This window comes from Gavia stellata, chromosome 5, assembly GCF_030936135.1.
Source record: "Gavia stellata isolate bGavSte3 chromosome 5, bGavSte3.hap2, whole genome shotgun sequence".
Lineage (NCBI taxonomy): Eukaryota > Metazoa > Chordata > Aves > Gaviiformes > Gaviidae > Gavia > Gavia stellata.
Genome location: NC_082598.1, coordinates 33,712,535 through 33,740,057, shown reverse-complemented (window position 1 = coordinate 33,740,057; position 27,523 = coordinate 33,712,535). Strand labels below are relative to the sequence as shown.

Below are 27,523 nucleotides of genomic sequence, written 5' to 3'. Positions count from 1 at the left end.
CTGGTGTGACCACTACTGTCAGCCTTACCAGGAGCATAGGGATAAACCCTGAAACATTTTTTTGAGCTATCAACAGAGCCTTGCCTGGGAGCCCGAGTGAGGCCCGCTGAAGAAAGACACTCTACCACTATCACCTCCTGCTTCTTATTTTTTTTTTAAATTTAGCTTCCTACGTATCACTGATCATTCTGGAATGGCTTGTACGGACAACATGGAGCTAGAGTTTAGCTGAAGGCCAGGCCCTACCTTGCTATCACAGGGTTTTGGTAAGGTCAGATAACACGAAAGAGCTCAAGTGGGAAATTGTCTTTGGAAGTCTTTGCTAACATTTTTGGATACAGAGGTACCATACGAAGGGGGGAAAATGAACATCAAGGGAGATCTGGAAATAGATCACAAAATATAATCATATTTTCTCATATAGTTATACTCTTCTGATAGTCATTTCATATGGTACTGAAAAGAACTTCCCTTGTAATGGACAAAATGTGGATGTTGAGATCTCACTACGGCAGGCTGCGTCATAGCCTAATTATTTCTTTTTTTCCCTCTGTCATTTCTTTGTATAGGTGGAAAATGTTCGGTTACTTGATCGTTTATCTTCAAGAAAGGCTGCACTGGGAACCTTGTATTTAACAGCTACCCATGTCATATTTGTGGAGAATGTTTCTGAAACTCGTAAAGAAACCTGGGTATGAATTTTTGTTCTTTCAGTTAGCTTTAAGTGCGTGGCACTTAATTGATGGTAATTTGAAAATAACTTGCAGAACAGTTTAAACATAGTAAATTAGTTCATATGGATGCTTTTATAACTTCAGAGCATGTGAAATTCCAGCCTGGTAAATTTTGAAAATTTTCAATGGATTCTGGATATTGCAACACAGTAAGAGGAGTAGAAGAACCTTCACCATATGAATACCAGATGTGATTGACTGAGGAACAGCTGCTGTAAACTACAGTGTTGCTTCTATCATCTAGGAAGAACTGAGGAGAAATGCTTCGAGTGTGAAATACTACCTTGACTCAGTCAGCTCTTGCCTCTCTCCTTAACTGCTTGTGCTGGATCAGTGATTTTGTTGTTTGGGGTTTTTTTTGCATAATGTAGTATTTTGAGTTAACTATTTTGATGGACCAGTAACATATGTTGCATGTGTGTGTGTATATATATATAGGTACGGATATAGCTCTGGTGTCACACTATTTGAGAGTCTTTTATGTAGCTTAATTATGAATCCTTTGTCCAGTTTTGTACTAACTATTAACTCTGCCCTCCTTCAGTCCCACTATTCCTCTCCTGATTCTTATTGTAATGTTTCATCTCATCTGATGCAGTATTTAAAATTAGATCAGGATTACCATTCTGCCAATGAGGAGGACCAACATTTTAGCCTTATCTAACTAATGCTGGTTCATCTTTTCACTGTACAGATAGATGAAAAGAGCTCCTTTTCTGACAACTGCCAGCTTATACTAAAGCAAACAAAAAAAAAAGCTTTGAATAGCATGACCAGGCTAATGTTTGAGCAGCTGAAACACTCCAGAAGTGCTTCTTTGTCTGTAGGTGATGTATCAGGTGCTGCTTGAGCCTGAAGCTGGAAATAGGAACAAAACTACAAGAGGAGGAGTGTGAGGATTTTCTGAAAAAATAGTGGAAGCTACTGTGCCTGCCCTGGTACATCATTATAAATAATTATTTTTCTTCCTAAAGATTTGAATCACTTGACATAACTGTTTTCAATTGCCTCGCAGGTTCTTCACAGCCAAATTTCCTCTATTGAGAAGCAGGCCACCACTGCCACTGGTTGCCCGTTACTGATCCGCTGCAAGAACTTCCAGGTCATCCAGTTGGTCATCCCTCAGGAACGAGACTGCCATGACGTTTACATATCTCTGATACGTCTGGCACGACCAGGTAATGGAAGGAAACTGTCACAAAAGTCAATCCTCACCCTGAAGAGGTAGAATATAATGGAAGAAATGTAGCTGTGCACCTTTGCACTTTGCACTTTAAGAAAAAAGGCTTCATTAGAGTTGTCTTATGAAAGAAAAGGTCTCTGAGCAAACGAGCATATTAAAATGATCACTTATGGAGCAATGAAGAAAGCACATTATAACAAGTAGTTCATTCCATAAAGTATGTCATGAACTTGTGTTGAAAATTATACTCTAGGCTATCACTGGCCATAAAATACATTCTAATGCTATTTTATATGTAACTGTTTTTTACTGGATGCCTTGTGTAAGTGTGAACTTAGGAAAAATACTGTCAAGTCTCCAAATTCAGGGAATTTTCATGTTACTGCTGTGACAAAAAATTTATGATATAATTAGTGGTCATGTCAAGGTCTGAATTTTCCCTTTCTGTGCTGTGCATAAATTTCTTAAAATTAATGAAAGCTTTTGCAGCAAGTAGTTGAATTATTCCACTGGACTGCCTGTGCCTATTATTACCTGGGTTTTGAATGTACCTTTTTTGAATTTTTCAGACCAAATTCCTTTTGAAACCTTTCCTCTTTTCAATGAAAATCCAAATGTTGCAGCAAAGTCCAATATCTGATTCTCTGCATTATAGCTGCTCTCCCAAGAACCAGCTGACAAGGCTTCTGGATTGTTTGTTTTAAATGATAACTGTCGAAATACAACACCAACCTCTGTCCTTTTCTATTCTTTTGACAGTATGCAGAAAAAACATTTACCACAGCCTGTACAAAACTGACAACATTGCCTTTAATTTTTATCTTGCTAGGAGAACACCGATTTTATCTTATTGTGGACTTGGCAGTGTTAGGTTTATGGCTGGACTCGATCTTAAGGGTCTTTTCCAACCTAAATGATTCTATGATTCTGTTCTATGATCTACTGTGTAGAGGGGGAAAAATTGCACAGTCAGCCAGCACAGCTACTGGACTTTTTATAAAGTACTTTCTATAATTAGGATAGTAGTAGTAGTAGTAATATGCAACTGCAGCAGATGTAACTCGATATGCTAGGTGATGCAAGATGAAAGCAATCAGAGAACTTTAAAAACAATGAGACAAATTCAGTCAGTGGTTCTGCTGATATAAATCTGGATTAATTCCATGGGCCGCAGCTGCAAGTATGTGTTCATGCACGCTGGAAGGAATGCAATTCTGTAATGCTCTTTCCTTGGAGCCAGGAGGAGGTGTGCATACTGCTATGCACCAGAACAGGACGCTTTGATACGGGCATACAGAGTGACAAAGGGAAGAATGGCTGTGGACCCTGAATACAAGTTCAGTGTCAGACTGCAATGGACAAGAAGGTTTGAAAGAAGAAAGTGCAATAAGGGCACCATAGAATTAGCTCTTTGCATAGTTCAGCTGCACAGTAGTTTTCCTTCTCCAGCAAAATATCCAGTCTTCATGTGAGGCAGGATAGAATCTTGCTTACTTAAAATTAGAAGGCTTCAACTGCAAATGTATCCTGACAGTGCTCTGCTGTGTCTTTTTGTCTGGGCACAAAGCTGTACTTTTTTAAGGTAATACTCAACATTGTAAGGTACCCTTTACTCCATGAAGAGAAAATTTCATTCATTCAGGCTGTATTTTTCATTCTCTGCCATTCATTCCATCATAGTTGAACCTGAGTGAAGCCCATCTTGTGTACTGGCTTAGTGTAGTCTATGTTATCTGATGTCCTAGTTACACTAAAGGAGCAAATTTGTGTTTGATTTTATTCTTGCCAGCTGTTAATAGTATTTTAATAAGGTCAAGCTGTCAGCTGAATTTGGCCTTTTTGCTTAATTAACCCATTTTGTGAAATAAGCTGACTCTAACAGTTATTACAGGTATAATAGCAGGACTGCAGATGCTTATGGCAAAATAACTGTGAAAGATTAGGGAAGGTCCTAGAAGTGCTGGAAAGAGCTGATAACTGAGCTTTAAGGCACTGACTTTTAATACTTTAACATTTTTGTTACAACCTATAGATACCATCATGTAATAATACTTGTAATGTTGAGTCAGACTTCTGTCATAAATAACCTGGATATATTTTAATAGGTGGATTTTCAAAGGCTTCCCATGTACCTGTGAACAGCAGGTCCAGCTGGAAAATCCAGATGTTTCTAACAACAAAGCTGTAAAAACAAGAGTTCAGATTGCTACCAAAAGCACTTTATTAAAATGAGCTCAGATTGGATTTATGGATTATGCTAAAACTTTATGTTAGCAGATAAGAAATATACCAGACAAGTTTGAAATCACAGAGTACAGAAAGAGTTTAAACTGTCAGACAATGTGCAAATCATTCTTTTCTTTCTCCTTACTCATGACTTTGTTGACTTTAAGTACTTTCCTGACAGAGTTAGCATGCAGTTTTCTTTCCTTGTGTTCATATTTGTGTGTGTGTATACAATAAATTTAACTGAAATTTTAAAAAGCTAAATGTAACTTAAATTATACCTTTAAAAGACATAATCAAAATAAAAGACTTTCTATTGAAAAAGGTGGAAGCCTTATTATTATTAATATTGTAGTTGGTTTTGTTGTTATTTTTAAATATAGAAGTTCCTTACTGTAGTGTTTTAAGACTCTGCTTATTAGGTATAGATTATTAGAAAAGAAAGTGTAGCATTTTAATTTACTGATCTTGTTAAAATTATATTGTGAAGCACCTGTATCAGTGGGGAACTGTGAAGTCAGAGAGGACTCAGCTTATGATTTACTTTACTTCAGTTCTAAAGTTAAAGCTTTCTGTTGGTCAGAAAGTTTTAAGGCTCTTAGAGCTACAGGATGAAACATGCCCTCGTGACATAACAATACCTTTAAGTATCAATGAAAACGTTAGTTTCGAGCTATATGCTGAATAGTTATTCATATCAGTGACAGCTGGCATTTAATGGCAATGGTGTCTGGCTGCCATTGTTCACCAGGATTAAGACTCTCATTGGCATAAATACAGATATACTCCTAAAAAAGGTTTAAAACTCCAGCACCAGCAAAGTTTATTATACGGTCCTTGACCGAGGGTGACAGGTGGCATAGCTACTTAAATGAGTTCATGGTCATGATGAAATGATTGATGTAACATATGCTATTTTTATGCTGTTACAACATCTGTATCATGAATGCCTCTGCTAATAACTCAAGAACAGAATTTTGTGGTCTACAAAACCAGAATTTCATTGAATCCGTTGGAAACTTCCCTGTTTAGGGACAAAGACTTCTGGGTTAGTTCATTTTTGGAAGATTGTGCTGCACAGTCCATTGTTCAAAGCTTTTGTCTTTGCCACAGGACAGATACTACATTAGTAAAGCGACTTTTAAGCTACCTCTGGCCAGCAAATTCTTTTGCAGAACAAGTGCTTATTCTGGCACTGACTTTATTTTTCTTTGGATGAAAGCATATTATCACTGACATTTTCTCTTTGTGCTGGGGGAGGCTTTTACAATTCAGTAGAGAAGAGGTCTAGCAGAACAGTGTATTTTAGGTAACATTACTAATAAGGCACATATATTGCAACATATACAAGTAACAAAACGGCACCGTACTTTCCAAATATACTTGAAAATAGTTATAAGCCAGGATATGTACTTTTATCTAGCAAAGCATACTGTTTTAAAAGAGAAACTATATAAAGGACAATACCAAATTTTGGCTTTGAAGTGTGATTTCAGGATGAGAAATCTGAAGTGTTTTACTGTTTTTGTTTGTTTGCTTATTATTTTTTCAGTGAAATACGAAGAGCTGTATTGTTTCTCATTCAATCCAAAATTAGATAAAGAAGAACGAGAACAAGGCTGGAAGCTTGTAGACCTCAATGAAGAATACAATCGGATGGGTATTCCAAACAACTATTGGCAGATTAGCGATGTAAACAGAGACTACGGAGTGAGTTGTTGTGATTTTTCTGTTACAGAGGGTGTAAAGTGTCTGACTGTGGGCTACCGAAGTGCTTACATGCAGGATCCCTTTGTGCTCAGTGCTTTACACACATGTAGTAAGCTGCAGTTCTTCCATTCTTTAACATAAAAAGGCACATAGAAAGGATGTGTCTTTGTTTAATACATGTGGCAATTAAGCACAGAAAATTTGTACACAGTAAATTTTAAACATTTGTACTTGGCTGCCTGGGGAGAAGTTTAAATCATATCAAATCTTATGTGTGAATAGCATTTTCCTGACATGTAGGATTATATAAAATCACTAAAAAGTCATTTTAAGAAAAAAAATTACTTGAAATAGTGAATTTGGCAATATTTTTTCCTCACTGGCCATACTCACAATCCTTTTGAAGCCTCTGTGATTGACTGTTAGTGTCATATCTCTTCCTAGCTGCCTGCTGTCCCATCTAGTTCAATCCTGTACAATTTTAATTAATTGTGAGAAATAATAACCAAAGTATTTTTGAAAGAAGTTTGTCCATGCGCTCCATTGGCTCTGTTGCTGCAGGAGCATATCCATGTTAAAGAAGGCCTGTGAAGTTCTCAAAGAAGGCTGAATGTGCTGTCAGGGTTTGTTTTCTTTTTGTTAAAACAAGTGGAAAAAAATGTTTGACCTCTTTTAAGATAAAGTGTAGGAAAAATGGCATCATGAATAAAACCCAATTCATCACAGCATCATCTGTAACCACAAGCCCTTCCTTTTCTTCCTCCTTCATCACATATCTCTGCCTCTCTCAGAACCTAATTTCTTCCTGGGCATCCTAATTCCTTTAGTCATCTCAGAAAGTCCCAGAGAGATACTGGATATCCTTTTGACCCCAGCCAGAATGCCACAGGCAGTATCAGGAAAGAGAAGTTAGACCAGGACCCCATTTGTGGTCCCACTTGTCTCCAGGGGAACTTCTAGGCTTTTTCACAGGCTCATTCGGTTCCTTTCAGAAGTGGTAGGCATTGTTAGGGCTTCCTGCCTTTTGGTATCCTCATTTCATATGGATTAATTTGTTTTCTCCAAGTCCCTATTTTGTAATTTTTTTTTTTTATTATCAGATTTGCTGGAAAATTTGGCTCTACAGTCCCCTCCCATTATAACAGAGGGGTGTTTGAGAACTTCACCCACACCCATCCTTACTTCCAAATTCTGCTACAGAGGAATCCACAGTTGTAAATACAGCCTTGCTGTACATAATGATGAATCTTTGCTGGTATGAATGTATGTTATACCTGTCTGTTCTCAACAAGGCATGAATTAACATTTGGAAATACAGCCCTTCAACTATTTTGCTTCAGTTTTGCCATCTGTAAGTTAGAAATAATACTTCCCAGCTTCAAAAGACTCTTTTGAGAAATGTCAGTGATGTGTATACAATAATTATGGAATATTCCCTGAGATTAGATTTCCTTGGCATTTTGTTTTTGCTATGGAGATGGCTAATGTTACTTGCATTTTGTAGACCAAATAAGCAGAGTTTCCTTTCACAGGTCTGTGACTCCTATCCTACGGAAGTGTATGTACCGAAGTCTGTGACTGCACACATCATAGTCGCGAGCTCTAAATTTCGTAGCCGAAGGCGTTTCCCAGCTCTTTCCTACTACTGCAAGGATAACAATGTAAGTGTGAGTTTGTAGCTTTGAAGTGTTTGTTTATTTTGACCTTGCTTTCATGATTCTTCTAGTAAGCTTTCAGAAGAACAAATCGGTTTGTTTAAAAAGAATTAAAAGATGGTTAGTGTAGTCTGGTTAGTGTAGTTTGTACATATGGGCACACACTGCAATTATGGTTAGTTCATTAATAGGCATTTAATGTAGTTATTTAAACCCAGCTTCATCATCCAGCTAACACTAAACATGCAATCCCTGTATCACAAGGAAGTGGAGTATACTGTACAAGAGGTCCATGGGTGGCAAAAGAGTGAAGGCCAGTAGCAGGCAGCTTAGCAAGTGATTGGGAGGAGAACGGAGCAATTTAGTATTCTGTAATTGTTGCAAGTATAGTTTTTCCTCCTCCTTGACAATTACAGTATCGGGAGTAGCCTCTGAAGAAAAGATCTGTGAATAGACCCAAAAAGGATGGGTGAAAGAGCTACCAAATTTTTGCTGAGCAGTGTGTCGTGGCTTTGTTGAAGAGAGTCTCCTTGTCCGTAAGAGCAATGAGTGCCACCTTCTCCTTTCCTTGGCAGATGTTCTTATGGCTGAGCGAGGAACTGCCTCACTTGTCTGTAACCATTTGGAGAAAAACCCTTGGACTGAAGGATCCTGTGGACTGAGTGTTTTTACATTTGTGTCCCAGCCTCTTAGGGACTGGCTTAGCTCAGCTGTCATTACCAGTTAGGAGGATGGTGTCCCCCTTTGTACTCAGAAAGGATCTGTGTGTCTAATATCTCCTTCTGTTTCAGTCCCAGACTGGCAACTGCATGGAGAGGTCTCCCTTAGTGCTGGGAGATGGCCAGGACTTCACAAGAGACAGAGCTAGTGTGGAATTACAGGGCGTCTGCAGATTTTGCCACGCAGGATGGGAGATATTTCCGTAGGATGTCACAAGCAGGAATCATAACCTACAGTCTCCATTGAAATCTTATCTTTACAGTGGCCCCTATCATAGGTTTAAGCTTCAGAAGGAAGGAATGAGACATTATTTTGACTTCTTCTTTATCCCTTATTTCACCAGAATTCTGCTTCCATAAAGATCTATGAATTTGACAACAAAACAGGAGGATAGGAAGATTTAAATAATAAATACAGTCTCTGCACAAATTGCATATTATCTTTAATATTTCATTAGGGCAAAAAAGTTCAAAATTAATCACTTTGCATAAACAGCTAAGTCCAAATATAAATATCTAGGATTCAAAACACTTGGACATTTCTGAATCTCAGCAAAAGAAAAGGTCACAGGGATCAGCTAGATTCCACTACATAGTGATCCAGTTTGGATGAGTTTCATGGCTTCAGCCTGAATGTTTTCCCTATTGTGGTTGGAGTTCAGGTTAAGGGTCAGACCACCAGGATCTGAAGTATTGTGTTTACTCCTGAATCCTTCACGTTTCAAAGGGCTAGGAAAAGGGTTGGGAATGTTGGAGGAAATACCTCCTTGTGTGTTTGGAGGTTGGCATGGGTTGCCAGCTGAGAGAGTAATGGGCAGGAGTGGGGTAAGATATGTCATGGTAGACATTGGGCAGCTATGGTAACAGCAGGTTGGGAAGATATCTGCTGCATGTGGGGGAGATGGGTGCCACTCATTCAGTCTTTCATACCCAGAACTTTCCTGTTGCTCTTTGGTACTGACAAATTCAATGATGATGTGACATCTTACTCTGAGTCTTACAGGATCTGTGTGAATATGATAAGATCAAACTCCGGAACTATCTGTTGAGCCTGTGCAATAGCAAAACACCTCTTGCCTTACTCTTAAACTCAGCCCAAGAAATTTTATAGACATATGTGCTCATCCTAAGCAATTCACCTGGGTCAGAAGGAGGTGATCTCTTCATGGATATTGTGGGTAATGATTCCCACTTGTGATTCTAATGGTTACTAGGTCAGCTTATCTACCTAGTTTTGCAGTACTGGCAGTGCAGCTGTTTCTTAAGCTGGGGCTAAACATGATCTTAACCCCAAGCCTAACTTGACAGAGAAGCCATTCTCTTATACTGGTGCCAGCGCCTACCTTAGACCTTTGGGCCCCCAGGATGATGTAATGGGCTCCGGCCCATATTTTCCTGAATCTTAACCTTCATCCACAATGCTAACTTTAACCTTAATCTTGAGGGCCATATCTGCCTTGTGTATGGTACACTATGAATGAGAGAGAAATATCTTTCTTCTGACAGGTTTGGACATATTCATGTGTACCTTTTGCTTCATGCAAAAGAGGCATAAGCATATATTAAATCACTGGAATGCATGCTGATCAGCAGGCAAGTCTATAGATAACTAATAATCTGTTTGCAAAAACTATTAATAAAGTATGAACAGGCTCTCACACAATTCAGGATTTTTGTGTTAAAGATCCACATTTTACTAAGTACAGATAGTTCAAAGACTTGGCTGAAAATGAGCATGTCGCTTCTCACAGTAATAAATTATCTGTAGGGCAGTCTGCATGGGTCATGACCTTCAGCAGGCAGATTCTCTTCATGCTTATGTTCAGTACTTAGTAAGTGCATGTATTAGCCCCTTGCCCTCTACAAATCTAGCTGGTCTCTGTGTAGCCGAAATAAAAACCTCCCTGCTCACCCATTTCACATTCTGTTCCTTCTTTCCCAGTTTCATCTGGAGGTCTGATCCTGATGGGTCTGTGGAGAAATTCTCTTGCCTTCTTCAATAGCACTGATTAATAAACTTACTCCAGGAGTCAGGCTGCCTGACCCACTTCCCATGCAGTAAGGTCTTTCTCCAGAGGCAGTGCTAAAAATACAGCATCATCAGTGATCTAGGTGCATGTTACACATTTTTGTTTCCTGGACTCACGGTGTCTCAGGCTGTTTAGTAAAGCATGTATTGGTGCAAGTTGGGTGTCATCAGCATCATAACTGGTAAGTGTGAGTGGCAGTGCAACAGGACCCATTCTTTATGTTATGTCAGCGTTCTTGTCATTGCAATGTTGTACTAATCACATCCTCTAGAGACTACCTTTCAGGGGTTATTCCACTTTAGGGAAATGCTATATTTAAAATAGCTCTGAAACTTGGATTCAAGACTGGACCTGGGCCAATAGGGTTGTATTGTTTTAATATTTCCTTGCCTTTTAAAAATTAATTTGTTTATTAACGTGTAATTAATTTACCATTCTGCCCTTCCCATGTAACTGTACACCTATGCAAACATCTAATGAGCTAGTTTTGTAAATGTTTCTAGATACTAAATAATTTCTGCTTAATATCTATGTTGGGTTTGTTTGTTTGTTTTTCTGCAGGCCTCCATATGTAGAAGCAGCCAGCCTTTATCTGGCTTTAGTGCTCGATGCCTTGAGGACGAACAGATGCTCCAGGCCATTAGAAAAGCAAATCCAGGAAGTGATTTCATATATGTTGTTGACACTCGGCCCAAAGTAAGTACATTAAATTTCTTGCACATAGCAAGACTGAATCTGGGCTGAATACATTAGGGAAGAATCGCAGCCCAAATGATTGACAGTACATCTGATCTTAGTCGCACCTGTGTAACTCCACAGGTAAATCAGGATTTATCAGGGGAATCTTAACTAGGATCCTTGCCCACATTTTTAACTCTTAGAGAATTTTTTTCTTTACACTGAGCTTTTCTCTTTTTTGTCCTTAACAAAATTTTAAGGTACAGAAAAATAAATACCTTGGAATAGTAACTGTTTCCACACACAGAGGAGTTATCAGTAACTATATTATTGATAAGGATAGTGAAAGATAATTCCCATTATAAAACTGTACTTACAGTTGCTTGTAATGTTGCAAACTTCTGCCTGCTTATACTACAACTTTCCATTTGCAAGTGGGAAAATGTCAACAACCTGTGCATGAGGCTAAGGAAAGACCATTTACTCAGGTTACACAAGTTGAAGGGACCTTCTTTGAATATCTCCAGCACTTCTGCGTTTTTGAGAGAGAATCTGAAATATGGTAAATAGTGATCTCAGACACCATATCTCTAGAATTGACTAAAATCTTTGGCCAAGATAAAAGCTTTAGAAAAATTACACCTTGCAGAAACACAGAAACTCAGTAATGATCTAGAAGAGGAGGAAAGCTAACAAAACTTGTGTCCAAATTTGGCATGCTAACAAACAGCTCAAGGTTCTAGACTAGACAGGCTTCAGTGCTTGGAGGTGGAAGCAGGTATATGTTCTTTCTTACACTATTAGTAGCTTCCCAGCTCAAGTTACCAAAGCATGTGAAGGAAAAGCAACCAAAGGGGCAAATCTTCACAAAATCCCTAGTAGATATAGGATGACCTATAGTGGGGAAAAAGGAAAAATGAGAGCAAAGGCTTGAGGAAAAGGAACAAAGAAGCTGTTTCAGCATCCTGAGATCAGGAGAAAAAGCCTGAAAAGGCAAGGTGGCTAAAGCTGAGAAACATGAGGAATGGAGCGAGGAAGGGCAAACCTGGCAGAGCTGGAGCAGAAATCACGAACCTGTCTGGTTGGTGATTGACCGAAGACCTGGGGGCTGGTGGGAAAGTGCTTAGTGCTCACAGCTGTAATGCTCACAGCAGCCAGAAAATCAGGGCCTTGGCATGTCTCATTGCACTTTGTAACTTGGTGACTGCTTTGACCTTCAGTTCCCTCTTTTTTATTGGGAAGATAAGGATGGTAGCACCTTACTTGTGGTCCTGAAGAAAATGAATCACGATGAGCATTAGGAAAGGACTGGCATGACTGTGTTCAGACCAGGCTTTTGATAGGAAGTACAGACCTGGCTGCCTAAATAATGCTTGTTTAACAGTTTGCAGTATGTGATAATATTTATAGCTTAGCATTAGGAAAGGATTGGCATGACTGTGTTCAGACCAGGCTTTTGACAGGAAGTACAGACCTGGCTGCCTAAATAATGCTTGTTTAACAGTTTGCAGTATGTGATAATATTTATAGCTTAGCATTTCCTGGCTGATGATATTGGTACTCTTCCTAATTAAGGAGGTCGCTTATTGATGGGATTTGTTACTAAACACCTACTGACTTGGCTATTAATGATGTTTTGCAAGGTAGTAACAGGAAGGTCCCATCCTGTAAACTTTTCTGGTAAATGACTTTGGTGAGATACCTCCTGTGTGCAGTGAAAAAAAGCCTGCACTTTAAGTGGAGAGAGTGAAATTGGCTCTCTCAGTCATGAACGATGGCATATTTCTAGCAACGCTGACTTCTTCAGGAGCCAGTCAGCAGATGAAGGCTGTTTGTTTTCATTGAACTTCTCTGGAAAAAAAAAAAGTTTTGATGTAAAGAAATTTGTATGCACATATTCCTACTCATCTCTCTCTGAGCTGCAAGAAGGGTTTTCTAAAGCTCCTGTGATCCCACATGCCAAATACAGCCTTGTTATAGCTGTTACAGTGAATTTTGCAGCTCCTAATGCATATATAAGGCTAGAGCATGCAGGAAGTGATAGATACCTGTGCAAGCTGTTCCTGGCATTCCTCAGGGAACCTGTAACAAATGTAAAGGTAAGTTACCGGGTCTGGTGCAAGGTTCCCCATTGCTTTAGGAAGCTAAAAAACTACCTGCCTCTTCTCCCATCAGAACTGGTCCCTTGCAAAGATGATGAATAGTGATGGGCCAGTGAATTCAGCATTCCCAAGTGCTCTTCATATGCTGTCCTTGTTGCGCTTGATAATCTTCAAAACAAAAGCTTTGGTTGCAGAAGAAAGCTTTGTTTCCACTTTGTTTAAATATACCAGGATGACCATACACAGAGCTTTAGTTAGGCTACTCTCTTTCTTCATTTTCTCCTTCCTCTATGTGTTTACAGAAGAAGCTAATATAAACTTACTGCTTATGAGTGAAACAAATTAGATCTTTATGACAAAACAGGACTTGGTTATTCTCCACATTAAAGAAGATGCCAGGAAATCTGGCAAGTGAGATCTGTTCCCTTTAGAGGTTGTCTCCTCATATTCACTGAGACTAAGCGAGGACAGGCACAATTTAGAGAGCTTTGCAACAACTACTTTAAGAGCAACAGATGGAATTTTGGTAGGTGATGTGGAAAACTTGTTAGTAAATATTGTGGCAGCTGCAAAGTTTGGCAACTGACAATATTTAAAATAAATGAGTGTCAGAAAGCCTTGCAGATTTAACCTTATATTTATTTGCTTTTAAAGACGGCTATTTCAGACTGTCTTAATGAAGGATTTCTGTGACAAAATTAGTCTGCGGCAGAGGCAGTTAATAGCATTTATTGTACTGAGGGTTAGGTCAGTTAGGGGCTAGATGTTTTTTATTCAGGGTTTCAGGGGGTTGTGGTGGCTTAGACTCATGCATACAGATCTTTCTTCCTGAAGATATATGCTATTGCAGAGAGATACTGCTTCGTTTTGTTTATATTAGAACACTGATGCCTACTTCAAAAGAGAAAGATTAGGATTCAGCAGATAATTTGTATCTTTCTAGCAAGTCACACTGAGGACTCTGTCCTTAAAGGACATGCTGTTCACAGGCTGTATCTTTTTTTTTTTTATTGTTCATTGGTAGTCAAAACATTAGCAGAGTGCTGGTGGACAAGATTTTTTTTTATGCCCGCACTTTTTCCTGAATTGCATACTACAAGTTAAAAGAAGTTTTACACAAAACTTGAGTAAATGAAAAATGCTGGATTTTTGCCTAGGTTCCTACCTTGGAGTATGGTTCCTTCTGTTGTATCATGAAATTAATGCAATGTTTCAATTCCTAATGGTGGTCCACGAATGTCACTATGTATTGCCAAGTTCTGCTCATAGGAATGGATGCACTAGAAAGTGTGAGGATGGGGGAAAAAATCCACTATCTTCACATATTAAATTCGACAGAATAAAAGAATTGAAAAGCAGTCTCACCTGTCTGTTTGCTTATGTATCTAAAATGAAATTATAATGGCATAAAAAGCTTTTAGTCTTTAGCTGTTTCCTTTGAAAGTTAAAAGGTCAAATTTGGCCCATGGAAACCTATTTTGACATATGACGTAAAAAAGCTAGACTTGTTCATCTTAGTTGGAGATAAGTTGGCAGCAGTCAATCAATCCTACTCAATTGCATGCATTCGGCTCTAAATTAAAATTAAATATCAGGAGTATGTGTTTTTGGGGTGGAAAAGATCGGGAAGCGAGAGATTCTTCTACATCCCATGATACCATTAGCCAAGTACTGAAGTATATGATTGCGAGTTTCAGAAGTGACTACAGAAGCAGCAAATCAATAGTACTGCCTGCGAGATTGGGAAATAAACTGGAAACAGAGTTATCTGCGTAGCCTCTTGTCCCCCAGGCAATGCCTAAGAGATACTTTGTTTGGTTTTTCACCAGCATTGGCTCTCACTGCAATGAAGACGAGTCATTTTTTGTCCAACTGACACCTCATAAGGTCTCTCCAAAAGCTTTGCTAGTGCCCTCCAGTCTGGATGTGCAATATCCATTGTCATTTAATTCTTAAATCTTTCCTGAGCAGAAACTGTTAGTTGTGCTTGGAGGTGTGGAGGTTCTGCCACATGGGCCACTTTGTCACTCCTGGAGCCTTTGTATTTCCTGGGAAGTTCAAAGGCTCTCCAGCCTTACAGCCTGCATTTCATAGAAGAGCAGGGACTTTATGCAAAAAGACAATTTCTTTCTATTGGACAGTGAGCTTTTGCTATAGGAAATAAAAAAAATACATGGGGTAATAAAGTAAAAGTACTTAATTCATTTCTATCTATCAGCTCTAGTTTTCAGCCCAGAGATCAATATTTGGCATAAGGGGCTTGGCACATAGTTTTCTTTTCCCCCAAGAATCTCAAAAGGGGGGAAAATAAGCATTAAAAAACCCCTTAACTTTACACTTGGGAAAACCGAGCTAAAGAAGCATTTAGTGATTTTTTTTTTTTCCCATGCCAGGAAGCAAGTAATAGATTCAAAGACAAAACTCCAGCTTCCAGTTGAATGTATTTTTTGCTGAAGCACAGCAAAATATTTGATAGTGCTGCATTGCAGATGAAAATATTTGTGGTAATTTTGTCAATTCAAATCTTTTGTGGTCTTACACAACTAAAGCCAAGATGCTATAAACTTAGGAAAAACTACTCCACCTCTCTCTTCATTATTCCAAGCTTCAAAGAAGTAAGCTGTATCAACTTTTGGATGATTTGGGCAGTAAAACACAGTAATTTGGGCAACATTACAGTGTACATATGCTATGAAACAGCAGCATGGCAGACAAGACACTGCCACCTCCTGGGTATATTCTGTTAGTAAACATAATGCTGATCAAAAATAAAACCAGAATACTTTTAAAAACAAATTAAAACCTTTATGCAGAGGAGCCCTACATAAGCGGTGGGTTTTTGTGTCTAACCTCACTAACGAAGTTTCACTCAAAGTTTGTGAAATAAAGGTCAGAGCCTCAGCAGCCCAGCACCCTGCAAAAGGCTGAAAACAGATCCCTGATTCCTAACCAGTTGTGTTGACACTGTGATAAATGCTTCCTATTTGTGCCTGACTTAAATCACTCTGATTTACTGCAGTAGGCCAAGAACTTTGTTTTGGAAAGAGTCTGTTTGCTACTGGTTTTCATCCAATTTTCCCTAATTTTTTCAGCTCAACGCAATGGCAAACAGAGCAGCAGGGAAGGGATATGAAAATGAAGACAATTACTCCAACATCAAGTTTCAATTCATAGGCATTGAGAACATCCATGTCATGAGAAATAGTCTGCAGAAAATGCTTGAAGGTAATACTCTTCTTTATTGAAAACAAGAGGAAAGATTTGATCCTTCTGTCACACAAATCAGGGGAACTGCTCTAAAATCAGCAGCGGTGAAAATGTGTATGAAAAGAGAGCTTTTTGCCTTGTGTGCTGCATGCAGCTGCCTGCTGGCTAATGGAATTCGGGCAATGGAGCATCATCATAACTAGTGATGTTTTCCTAATTGTGCAAACACCTTGTTTCGTGGGTGAAATCCAGATATCATTTACTTTAATGACAAAATTAATTTGACTTCAATACACCTTACTGCTACTACATCTTCTTTTGTGGCTTACAGCTTGATGGTATAATGAAAAAAAGCACTTATAGCTGACCTTGATGCTAGTGGAAAATACAGGAAACTTTTTTTTTAAGCTCTGAAAACATATGGTTTGATTTTTGTATGTGGTCATGCATTTTAGACTGTGAATTTTAATAGAAACTTACTCAAGCCCTGTACAGAGCATGTCACATCAGGTCTATTTATGAAACTCACAGTCAATGGGTGTAACCATTCAGCACCTTCATAATCCCATGGAAATTAATAGTATTTGCTTCATAAATACTTATCAGCATATAAACGAGCACGTCTGTAGTGCTATTTAATACACTGCTGTTTAGAGGCCTTCTGGGAAAAGGGTAAGAATAAATAAGCCATCCTTGACCCTCAACAGCTTGTTGATTTTTAACAAGCAAATAGTAACTAGTGCTCACTCCACTCCACAGAGTCTCGGTATTTACTTCATGTATGTCAACACCTTCTGTCACCTCCTGGATCAGCTTGATCTAGCTATTCTTGACTCGATGCTCTGCCCATGCTCTTTTGTTCTTCATCTGTCTCCCATCATCTGTATGCAAATGTGAATTTTAGATCTAAGAAGGGTTTACATTTTCCATGACAGGAGAGCTGTGCTCTATTTTCAAATAAGAGCAGTTTATGAAAATCAGCACTGAAGTGTGATGCAGGTAAAACAGTCACTCTCTTCATGACTTATTTTTACTTAATTCCTTGGTCTAAGGGTCTCAGGAAGGAAAATAGAAGGATTTTTAGTTCACTATAGAGTCTTGTTTGGCTAGGAGAGAGGCCAGGTGAATAAACCTGTCCCTTTATTTGTTCATCTTAAGACAATCACAGTTAAAACAGTAAACAACCAGCCTGGCTGCATGGGACAGTGCTGTGTATTATTTTTGAGCCAAAAGTTAATGAGACAGGCCTGTGGCCCAAACTGACATATAACAAGGTAATTCCTAATGTATTTAACACTTCAGGCTGCTTGAGGGGCATAATTTCTTAACGTCTATTTTTAAACGAGCCATATGCTCAAAACATCTGATTTTTCATAGGTTTAAATTTGCTATGTTGAAATCTCACATTTAGCGACCTGGCTGACAAGATTAGAAATTAGAGAAGTTAAATCTGCGATTTCAAGCACTTGAGGCTTTCAAGTACTTTTTTTTTTTTTTTTTTTTAGTCTTATGACTTCCAGCATACAAGCAGGGCTTTTCTCATGTAAGGTGCTGCGTAGTTTTTCTCTTTTTCCATTTGTATCGGTGTCCTTTCATCTGTTTCTCTGGTGGCCTTTAAAAGGGTATTTATTACCTGACTTGCACATACAAAGGGAACCAGAACCAAAAAGGCTGTCAAGGACAATGATAACATACATTTAATATGGCTTTAAATTTTTATCAAGGAGTACTTAAACATACCTAGGTGAATCTCTAAGGTAAAATGTCACATTGCACTACAAACATTACAAAATATGTCTGCTGCTCGTGATCTGTTGTGAAACGTTATAAGGTACATAAAAACCTTTGAAAAGATTAATAAGGCTGATGAAAACTGATTTTATTTTAATGTGTGCTGTACTGTTGCTTGGAAGTGTGCAGCATGGAAGAGAGGACATCAAGACATAAAGGGTCTGATGAGTTGCAGGAGTGCAAGGGCAATTTTATTCAACTTATGGAATTAAGCAGCAGTGAATGTTGGAGGATCTTTTTCACATGAGAGACTGCAGATTATTTTCAGTATACAATTTTAAATAACTTCCAATGCAGAGGAAATTTGAACAAAAATTTATTATTCGGTTTTCCATTGGAAAATGCACTTATATTAGGAATGTGTTAATTTCAAAGATGTTTCTTTAGGGAAAAGCTGAAGAAATCAATTTATACTTATAATAATGTCAATAATTTATTTGAACAGGATAAAAAATTTGGTTTCAGTTTTGTGATTTTACTGACTTTAATTCTAGCAATTTTATTTATCTTTAACATGTATTTATTTTTGTATAATGTTAATTTTTTTGCAAAATATATTATCAGCATTATAAAATGATTAAATTTGTAGAGTAATGAGAATTTTTTTTAGAATATGCAAAAATTGTTGGGATTTGACTGTACTCTGGAAGTAAAATGCATTTCAACATGCTGGAATTTCCTTCCAGAAAAAAGAATTGTCTACTTCTCTCTCTGCTGCCTCATGTTACTTTGGTATAGTACTGATTTTTTTTTTTTTTATTTAAAGAGAGGTGTTTGTGAAGAGCCTGGTGATAATTTTGATCCTGTGCACAACCTCCTTGAAATAATTTTTAATATTAGAAGGAAATGTTGCACAAGGACTTTTCTCAGTAAAGATTCAAGGGCTGACTGAGGCTGCTCTTTGGCATTTGTGATGGGGTGAGCTTTGCCATACATCCAGTGGCCAACCAAGACTTGACCCCCGTTTGTTGTGCATTGAGATGATGACCCCGCATGCTCCCTATCTGTATTTAAACAGCAAATATGAGCTTCTCCTCCCCTCATACCAGGAGCAGTAGCTGCTGATGTAAGAGCAGCCCTCTGATCCTTGGACTTCAGTGACAGATCAGCCAGAAAGAGAGCCTGAGGGTTTGGCCCACAGCATTTTCCCCTTCCTCTACCTATGGCTGTCCTGCCAGAAATGGGGGAACTGCTCCAGCATCCCCCTCTGGTACTTTTGCTGGTGGAAGAGGCAGTTTCCACCATGTGTCCTCTTTCTTCTTCCCCTCCTGGGGAAGGGAGCACTACTGCATTGCTATGAGCTCTGCCCAGGGGCTCTTGATTTTCCTGTGCCCACACAGCGGGTGCAGCAGGTCTTATTTCTCCAAGATTCTGGTACCTTTTCTGCTGAGATGGAAACGCCTTTTCCCGTTAGCATAAGTCTCATAATTGAATTTGTAATTGAACTCAGTATTAAGGTCCAGATCGGTAGCCAAAATCATGTGAAATGTACAGTGTATGCCTTTAGAACAGTCTGAACTTTGCTCAGTGAAGTGGTCGGTAAATATTGACTCTAATTTGGTAGTGGGAATGAGCAAAACACTATTTCAGCCTTACCTTGGGCTTTTGTAAACAGAGACAGCAGCTTCAGCCAGAATTCAGCTACTAATTGGTCATGCTTCCATCTGCACAGGAGCATTAATCATGTGAAACGCTGTTTGCTTTCAGCGCTGCTATCTATGCATTTTTATAAATATCCTTCAAAAATGACTTTTAAAATAACCATCTGGAAGAGGGCTTACGTACAAAGGTTGCAAAACTTTGTATAGACACATTAGGCTATTTTGCATCTGAATTAAATGGAGTTAAGCCAGTCAGATATGTTCAGATGTGGTATAAACTCTGACTTCGGCTTGTAAAATTAAATTCCAATTTCATTGAAGGAAACAAAAGTTATGCCACTGGTCATAAGGGTCATAATTAACTGAGTTTTTTAGAAGATTTCCAGAGGACAAGAGACCTACTAAGACATTATTAATTCACAGATCACACATTAACTCAGTAAAAACCATGACGTTTTTCACTGTATTCCTTAAATGAGTTTCATTAGTTAATATCTTTTTCCTTAAAAACCAGTATAATTCTACATGGATCAAAATAAATGCGTAGTCTATTTATGGGGTGAATTTAGTATCTCACTATTGAAAATATATTGCACCAAATATTGCTGAGTATTTGTTTGCTGCTGGATTGAGGTATCTGAATTAGATTCTGATTGCCCTTTTTTTCTTCTGATGTCACAAACTCTGTAATATTAAAAAATAGACACTTGGATACAGCAGGATAGAAACTTAATGTTGTAAAAACTGGGAGATTTTTTTTTTTCTTTAAACATGGTATAGAGCTTGGAAAGTTTTCAGAAAAATGTTGTCTTTGATGAATTACGACTTTTCCTCACCACCAGAATACTTTCTGACTACAAGTGAAGTTTTAATAAGGTTTCATTCAGGGATGAAGAACTGTTGAGTGAATCACTTTAACTCAAACGCCATCATCTGTGGTGATGCTGAAGGCTGGGTTTGGTGGGCCTGCTCTTACAGAGCTTCATCAGCAAAGGTGGCTGGGAATAGGAGCCTGTGGCACCATTCAGGTGGCTGAATGCCTGTCCAACAGCAGAAATCATATGCTCTCTGTTTCCGAGCCCTCATTATTAAATACACGATCCCCTCTCAGGGGTTTGAAAACTTCACTCCCAACACAATTTTGGAAAATCTGTGCTGCACAGAAGGATGTATTTGGTAAACTGTTTGCAAGAGACTTTGTAACAGCTTCTCTTTTTAACTTAGATCAACATATTGGGTGAAATTTGACCCAGCCCCGTTTCTTAAATTTATGCTTTTTTCCAATGGTAAAGCTTGACTGTGAACTATCCATTCTTTTCAAAAGCTGAATGTTTTACGCGGGGGACATCTGAAGACTTAACTCTTAGGTTGAATGGTCAGTGAAAGCTTAAGGGACTATAATTACTGTACATTTAAGATGTAGCTTATTTTGCAGTTTGTGAGATGAAATCACCTTCAATGAGTGACTTTCTGTGGGGCCTAGAAAATTCTGGCTGGCTGAAGCATATCAAAGCCATTATGGATGCTGGCATTTTTATTGCAAAGGTAAAGTGTGTAAAATGAGAACAAAACTTGGACTAACCAGATACAGAAAGTGAGGACCAAATTCTCTGCTTGTGGGTACCTTCTGTTATCTTCAGTGATGTTGCATCTGAAAAAAGCCCATCTTGCAATGCTTCATATATGAGGAGAGACGATTCTTAGGTGCTGTCATTTGGACATTTTGCTAATATGGTAAAAAAAATTTTGTGTTCTTTTCACTGAAGAATTGAAATGTACTAAAGCCTCTACTAGGCTGTATCTTGTTATGCCAGGTATTTGAATGTCCTTACTTTACTCCCCAGTGGTGATTATCACTGTTTCTTTCCCTGTTCCCCCTGACTCCTCCACTGGTTTCTGGACATTTTCTTTGTTGAAGGTTTCTGTTCGAGGACTACTTCTTCACATGGTAGTTGTAATATAGGAATATTAATCACAGAATCACTAAGGTTGGAAAAAACCTGTAAGATCATCAAGTTCAACCATCATATCAGCTACTGTGTTATTCCCTCCGAGTTATTTAGCGACCAACTAAATTCACCTCCTAAATCAACTCCTGTGTGTTACCATGGCCAAACTCTCTAGAAGCTTCTACTCTTACATACTTGAGAATTGTTTCAGAAAACAGTTGTTGGCTTTGATAAGAAATTATTTCTCCTAATCCCACCCAAAGTAATGCAGATATTTGTCATCTACCAACAGCAGTTGAAATTGTATTACCCCCTTCCTTGTGCTCTGCCTTTTACTGTGTAAAAATCTTATTTTTGAGATTACTACTACAATTTCTTATTGGCCATTTTATTCACATGACCTGCTACATACGACTATATGGATAAAACTCCATGGGTTTCCCTCCTCAGTAACTGCTTGTTTCTCTTACTTTGCTTTTTTCCTGCTCAGCAGGCGACTGTAGATTCTTACCTGAACAGCAGCTGTGGGATAAATGCATGATATTATTTTTCCCAGCCCTACGAGCTTTCATTAGCTTATAAAAATCAGGTCATTTACGTTAGCTCTTGCCAACTTTTCCCCAGTGGCTAGTCTTAAAGTACTGTCCAAAAAAATTCATCCTTTGTCTGTATGCTTGCTAGCCTTGCGCCTCCTCAGACATGCATTTTGACCTGTTCTTATTTGTACGGTTCCCAGTTCTCAGTTGTTGGTCTCCTGCCCATAGGGGTTCTATTTTGGTAGAATTTACTTGTCTCTTGAGATAAACCTAGATAATTTATTATTATTCCTCATTCCCTATTAAGCCCAAACTTAAATGTTTGTTTTTCTAAGCAGTATCTTTCCTAACCTATTTTATTTCTCTACTTTCTAAATTTAGTTCTCTTTAGGAATGACAAAGGCCAAAACCCTTAGAATTTAAAAAAAACCCTCAAGTTCCAAAAATAATGCTACATCAGACTTTGCAAAACTTAGTATGATCTCTTCTTTGTGTGTTTATGTATAAAATGGGATCCTCTCTCCCCAGATATTTATATTAAAGAAAGATACTGATACAATCATCTTGCTTATTAGATATGGAAGTTTACCACCTACCACAGGCTTCCCCACAAACCTTTAGAAGTATGTCACCAGTGGCCAATGCAGTGTGCTGTAATAATATCCATACTAGCACTGGCATGGGAAGCAGACATTGCCGTTATTGACACCACTATCAAGATGAGAAATTAAGAGCCGTATTGCAAGTATGGCTGTTCTGTTGCTGATATGTGAGTTAGAGCATTAACTGCACCTGAATCTGCACTAGGTAGTTGTCCGCTCTCACAGATTGATGTATTTTAATTGAAACAGGTCACACATCCTCCTGTAGTGGAGCATAAACAGGTGATGCTGCAACCACCATATTGCACGGGATGGGATGAGATTAAGCCTTTTCAAATGAGAGGAATAACACTCAACATAATTCAAGAACTCTGGGGCAAAATAAAAAATGAACAAGGTTTCCCGGTTCCCAAATTAATACTCTCTATATTGCGCTCTCACTGTTCCTCTCTTACCATTGCCTTTCTCCCTGCTTGTGAAATTTCTGACTTTTTCTGTATCCTTAGGCTGTGGCTGAGGAAGGTGTGAGTGTGCTTGTTCACTGCTCTGATGGCTGGGATAGGACAGCCCAGGTTTGCTCTGTAGCGAGCCTTCTATTGGATCCATATTACAGAACTATGAAGGGATTCATGGTAAGCAGATTCTCTTTCACAGAGTAAATAAAATATTATGGCATCATTTAAGATTAATATCTTTGGGTTTAATGGAAAACAAACTTTCCTTTAATATACCTTTTTTTTTTTTTAAGTAGGAAGGAAGGTTTTATCTGTCCAAGTTAAAGTCTCCCAGTTTCTTTATGAAATGTTATCAAAGGTGGGGATCTGTTGGGCACCCATTTATTTTTTTTTTCCTAACCTTGACCAAGAAACTTTCTCGCAGCCCAAGGAGCTTTTGTGCAAGCAAGAATTTGTATTCACTTTCAGGAATCAGTGAAGTTTTGAGTGTCAGAAGTGTGTGCTCCCTAGACATTAGATATTGCAATGAGCAGCTATATTGGAAAATCTATTCCTCTCCCAAGCAAATCAGCACTGGTAAAGCATCTAGGAATGCTTATCAAGTTACTGGTCACATGTTAAAAAGATGTTTGAGACATTTTTAGGTTCTATTTTAGAAAATGATGAATCAAGCTAATTGAAGTTGTACTGAAATACCAGCATCCTAGCTGCATCCATGAAGAGTGCTACTTTCTCTTGAGCTGGCAGCAGTGCTCATCGCTCATTATTTTTCTGCTTATTCTAAAAATTACCTGGGATTCTAATAGTGCTTGCTTACATCGTTCTCGCTTGTCACTTTTCTGCTTATTCTAAGAATTAACTAGGATTCCAGTACTGCTTCTTTAGACCACTCTTCTGCCTGCTTCAACATGTGTCAGCTCTGCTCCACAACACTGAACGCAATATTCTCATTTTAGGTGTTAATTGAAAAAGACTGGGTTTCCTTTGGTCACAAATTTAACCACAGGTAAGGTGGTGCTAAGGTTTTTCTCTATATAGTTTTATGTAGTCAGTATCTGCTGCCGTTCCAATTTTACTTCCTTGTTGCCTTTCAAAGCATATCAACAGAATGCCCTCAGGAAACAGTCATACCCTTTCCTCCTCCAATATAATTTAGCTGCCTGGAAAAATCAAAGGGAAATATTTTCATATCAGTCTTTTCTTATATACGCACTCCAAAACTGCTATGGGGAATCCTGAGTGCTGGTCCTGCAGTTGCTACAAGCATTGAGAGATCCATGTGAGAGAAAAGTAGTAGGTATGCGGCTTGTAAAATCCCTTTGGACTCCAGCAGATCTTTCAGTACTGCCAAGACTTTCCACAGAAGTCCCTGTTCAGCAAAGTCTGCATCTTCCAGGACAGTACTTAATCTTAGGCATGTCGGCGAGTTATCTATTAAGTAAAATACACTCTTCCTATTACACTCTGTTCTAATCAAAACAGTAGGATTTGTTCAGAAACGTCAGATAAAGCAAAGCGGAAAGTCATGTATTTGGACAAATGATTTTGTACATCCATTATGTAAATGCTATAATGTAATGAAAATGTTTGAAGACTTCATATATTTACATGTGGATAAATATCCACATTTTCCTTCTTTCTTGTATATTTCCTTTTAGTTTCTGTAAAAACATAAAATGCAATTTTTATATTGGAGTTTAATTACATTATATTGCTTGATTTGAACACAAATTTATGTTCTAGTTTCAAAAAAACAACAAAACTTTCAGGAAAACTGTGCAGCTCCAGACCACCTGTGAAATTCCAGTAGGAATTACTACATTTAATATGATACCATCTAATGTCTATTATTATCAGCAGTGAAAGATACTACAAAATATAATCACCACTGATAGCTTTGGTTTGCAGTATAATACTGCTATATTCTCTGTGATGCATAATAATAATAGAATTATAGGTTTACATTTTAGACATTTATGGAATTCCACTATGTTGGCGCATGTGCACACACACAAGTGGAATAATTGATTGAAAATGCTTCTTCCTATTATGTAGACTTATAAAATATTTTTTACTTCTATGATGTGTTTTATATTTTCAGGCTTCTGTTCTTCAAGGTACCCCATTGCAAGTGGTTCCAACATTTTTATAGATAGAAAATTTTATGTTCACTTGACATATACAGTAGCATGTTAAACATTCTAAAAATGTCACCAAGAAAGGGCAGCTTTAAACTGTTTTCTGCTAAGGTTATTCTGTTCCTCTCCTGCTCAGTTTTCTGGTTTTGGAAATGATCCGTCATTAAGAGATGGTCTAAGACAGGTTTTTTAAAGTCATTGCAGTCACTCTTACGATGACTTGTGTTACTGTGGCATAACTTTATATTAATAGCATTAAAACATGGCTATGCAGCAGCCGGCTGTCAGTAGCTGTAAGACAATAAGACACCCACAAATTTTTTTTTTTGTTTGTGCTTGATAAATTCTGCCTTCATTCTATTCCATGAATCTTGAATCATTTTTGTGAGCAAAAATATACTAGTAGTTGAGATTTTAGAAATGAATGCCTATGATATAACTTGTACACTAAAAGTGAGGGGGTTGTTTCCATTACTGTTCATTCAGTTTTCCTAAAGGGTTTCAGGTTATAATTGAATGTATCTTGTCTTGTTTCAGGTATGGCAATTTAGATGGTGATCCGAAGGAGATATCCCCTGTTATTGACCAGTTCATTGAGTGTGTTTGGCAGTTAATGGAACAGTTTCCTTGTGTCTTTGAATTCAATGAGAGATTCCTCATTCACGTACAGCATCATATCTATTCTTGCCAGTTTGGGAATTTCCTGTGTAACAGCCAGAAGGAGAGACGAGAGCTGAAGTATGAAAGCCTTTTCTTTAGGAGTGTATTTACGTGTGGGGTCTGTGGGTGTTATTGTATTGAGGAGTCAGACATTTGCCAGTCTAGGTATATGTGCTTTCATCAGGTGCAGTGTAGACTTCTTGGCTGTCACCTTCTGGCAATACAGATTAACACTGAAAAAAGTTGATCCTCTGCAATGTGGCTCTGCTGGGAGTGTAATTCACAGCATGTGTGACAGGGATTAGTGAAAACGGACAAGAGCATTAGCCCTCCAGCCATGTGGCCCTACCTTTATTGCAGCATTAACAACCTGTCACTGTAGCCCTTAATACAAGATGATACTAACTCTAGTTAAGTTCTCAGTTTAAGAGTCACTGCTCTTCTGTGTTTTAACCTGTCTTTGGATCTCATGTGCATCCCAGCCAACACTTCAGTCCTGACCTCTCAGATATTTTCTTATGAACAGCCTTTTTGTCCGGTAGGCCTTCCTAGGACTGAGTCAGCGAACTGTCCTTCTGCTGTTTGGCCCCAAAGCAATTACGTGTTAATCTACCTGCCCTCAGGCCCAAACAGAGACAATAATATCATTCCTGGCAGCGCTGATGTTTGTATCCGCTTCCTGGGGCCCTGGCTGCTCAGGCACATCATGATACCCACTGCTTTTCTCATGCATCTGGATCGTGTCAGCAATAGCAATGAGAGAAAGGTGGGAGTTACTGCTTGCTGCTGCCATTTGGTACCTTTCACCGCTCAAATGCAGAGCAGCTTCAATGCCACAATCTGTTTACAATCAAACCACTAGAATGTCTTATCTAAGCTTTAGCTATGCCTGAATTGTACTAGAGACTTTAATATTTTTTTTTAACATATTTTTTTCAGAATCCAAGAACGAACCTATTCATTGTGGGCTCACTTGTGGAAAAATCGTGCTGACTACCTGAATCCTTTGTATAGATCAGACCACAGCCAAACCGAAGGGACCCTGCGCCCACAGATGGCTCCATGCAACTTCCTGTACAAGTAGGTAGTATCACTTGCTATTCAGAATTGTAGGTTGTGTTAGTACAGAACAGAGTGCCTTTGTATTTAAAGCATTTCTCATTCCATAAGATAGCTTATAGAAAGTGAATTCAGTCTCAGAGGCAATGTGTTCATTCCTTGTGTGCTCATAGTCAGCCAACACCTCTGCACCATTCCACAACAGAGTATTAGTCTGAAAAGAAGCTTAAGATTAAAGCTATACTGATAGTTGTGTGTCCTGATTTCACGGTTACTCACTACTTCCACCGAGAAATGGCTCTTTCAGTTCTGTTCTTGTCTGTGGTTTCTAAATTTAAAGTTGCTTGAACATCTTCCATTCCAAGATTTTGTGGTGATTATTTGGATCCATTGGTATAAAAAATAAAAAAAGAACTTTCAAGAAATCATATGGCTTCATTGCTATAACAAGGGTTTAGTAAAACAAAAAGCAGACTTTCCCCACATTG

The 27,523-nt window shown here is 38.4% G+C and overlaps 1 protein-coding gene across 1 annotated transcript in view; it reads left to right on the top strand.

Annotated features, from left to right (window-relative positions):
* Positions 1–27,523, top strand: part of MTMR7 (myotubularin related protein 7) — a 51,318-nt gene that overhangs the window by 21,354 nt on the left and 2,441 nt on the right. Inside the window, 11 exon segments of the mRNA XM_059817937.1 lie at positions 570–692; positions 1,750–1,912; positions 5,696–5,853; positions 7,386–7,514; positions 10,819–10,953; positions 16,130–16,262; positions 21,072–21,181; positions 23,230–23,355; positions 24,135–24,184; positions 25,854–26,054; positions 26,916–27,056. Coding sequence (XP_059673920.1) covers positions 570–692; positions 1,750–1,912; positions 5,696–5,853; positions 7,386–7,514; positions 10,819–10,953; positions 16,130–16,262; positions 21,072–21,181; positions 23,230–23,355; positions 24,135–24,184; positions 25,854–26,054; positions 26,916–27,056 — 1,469 coding nt within the window.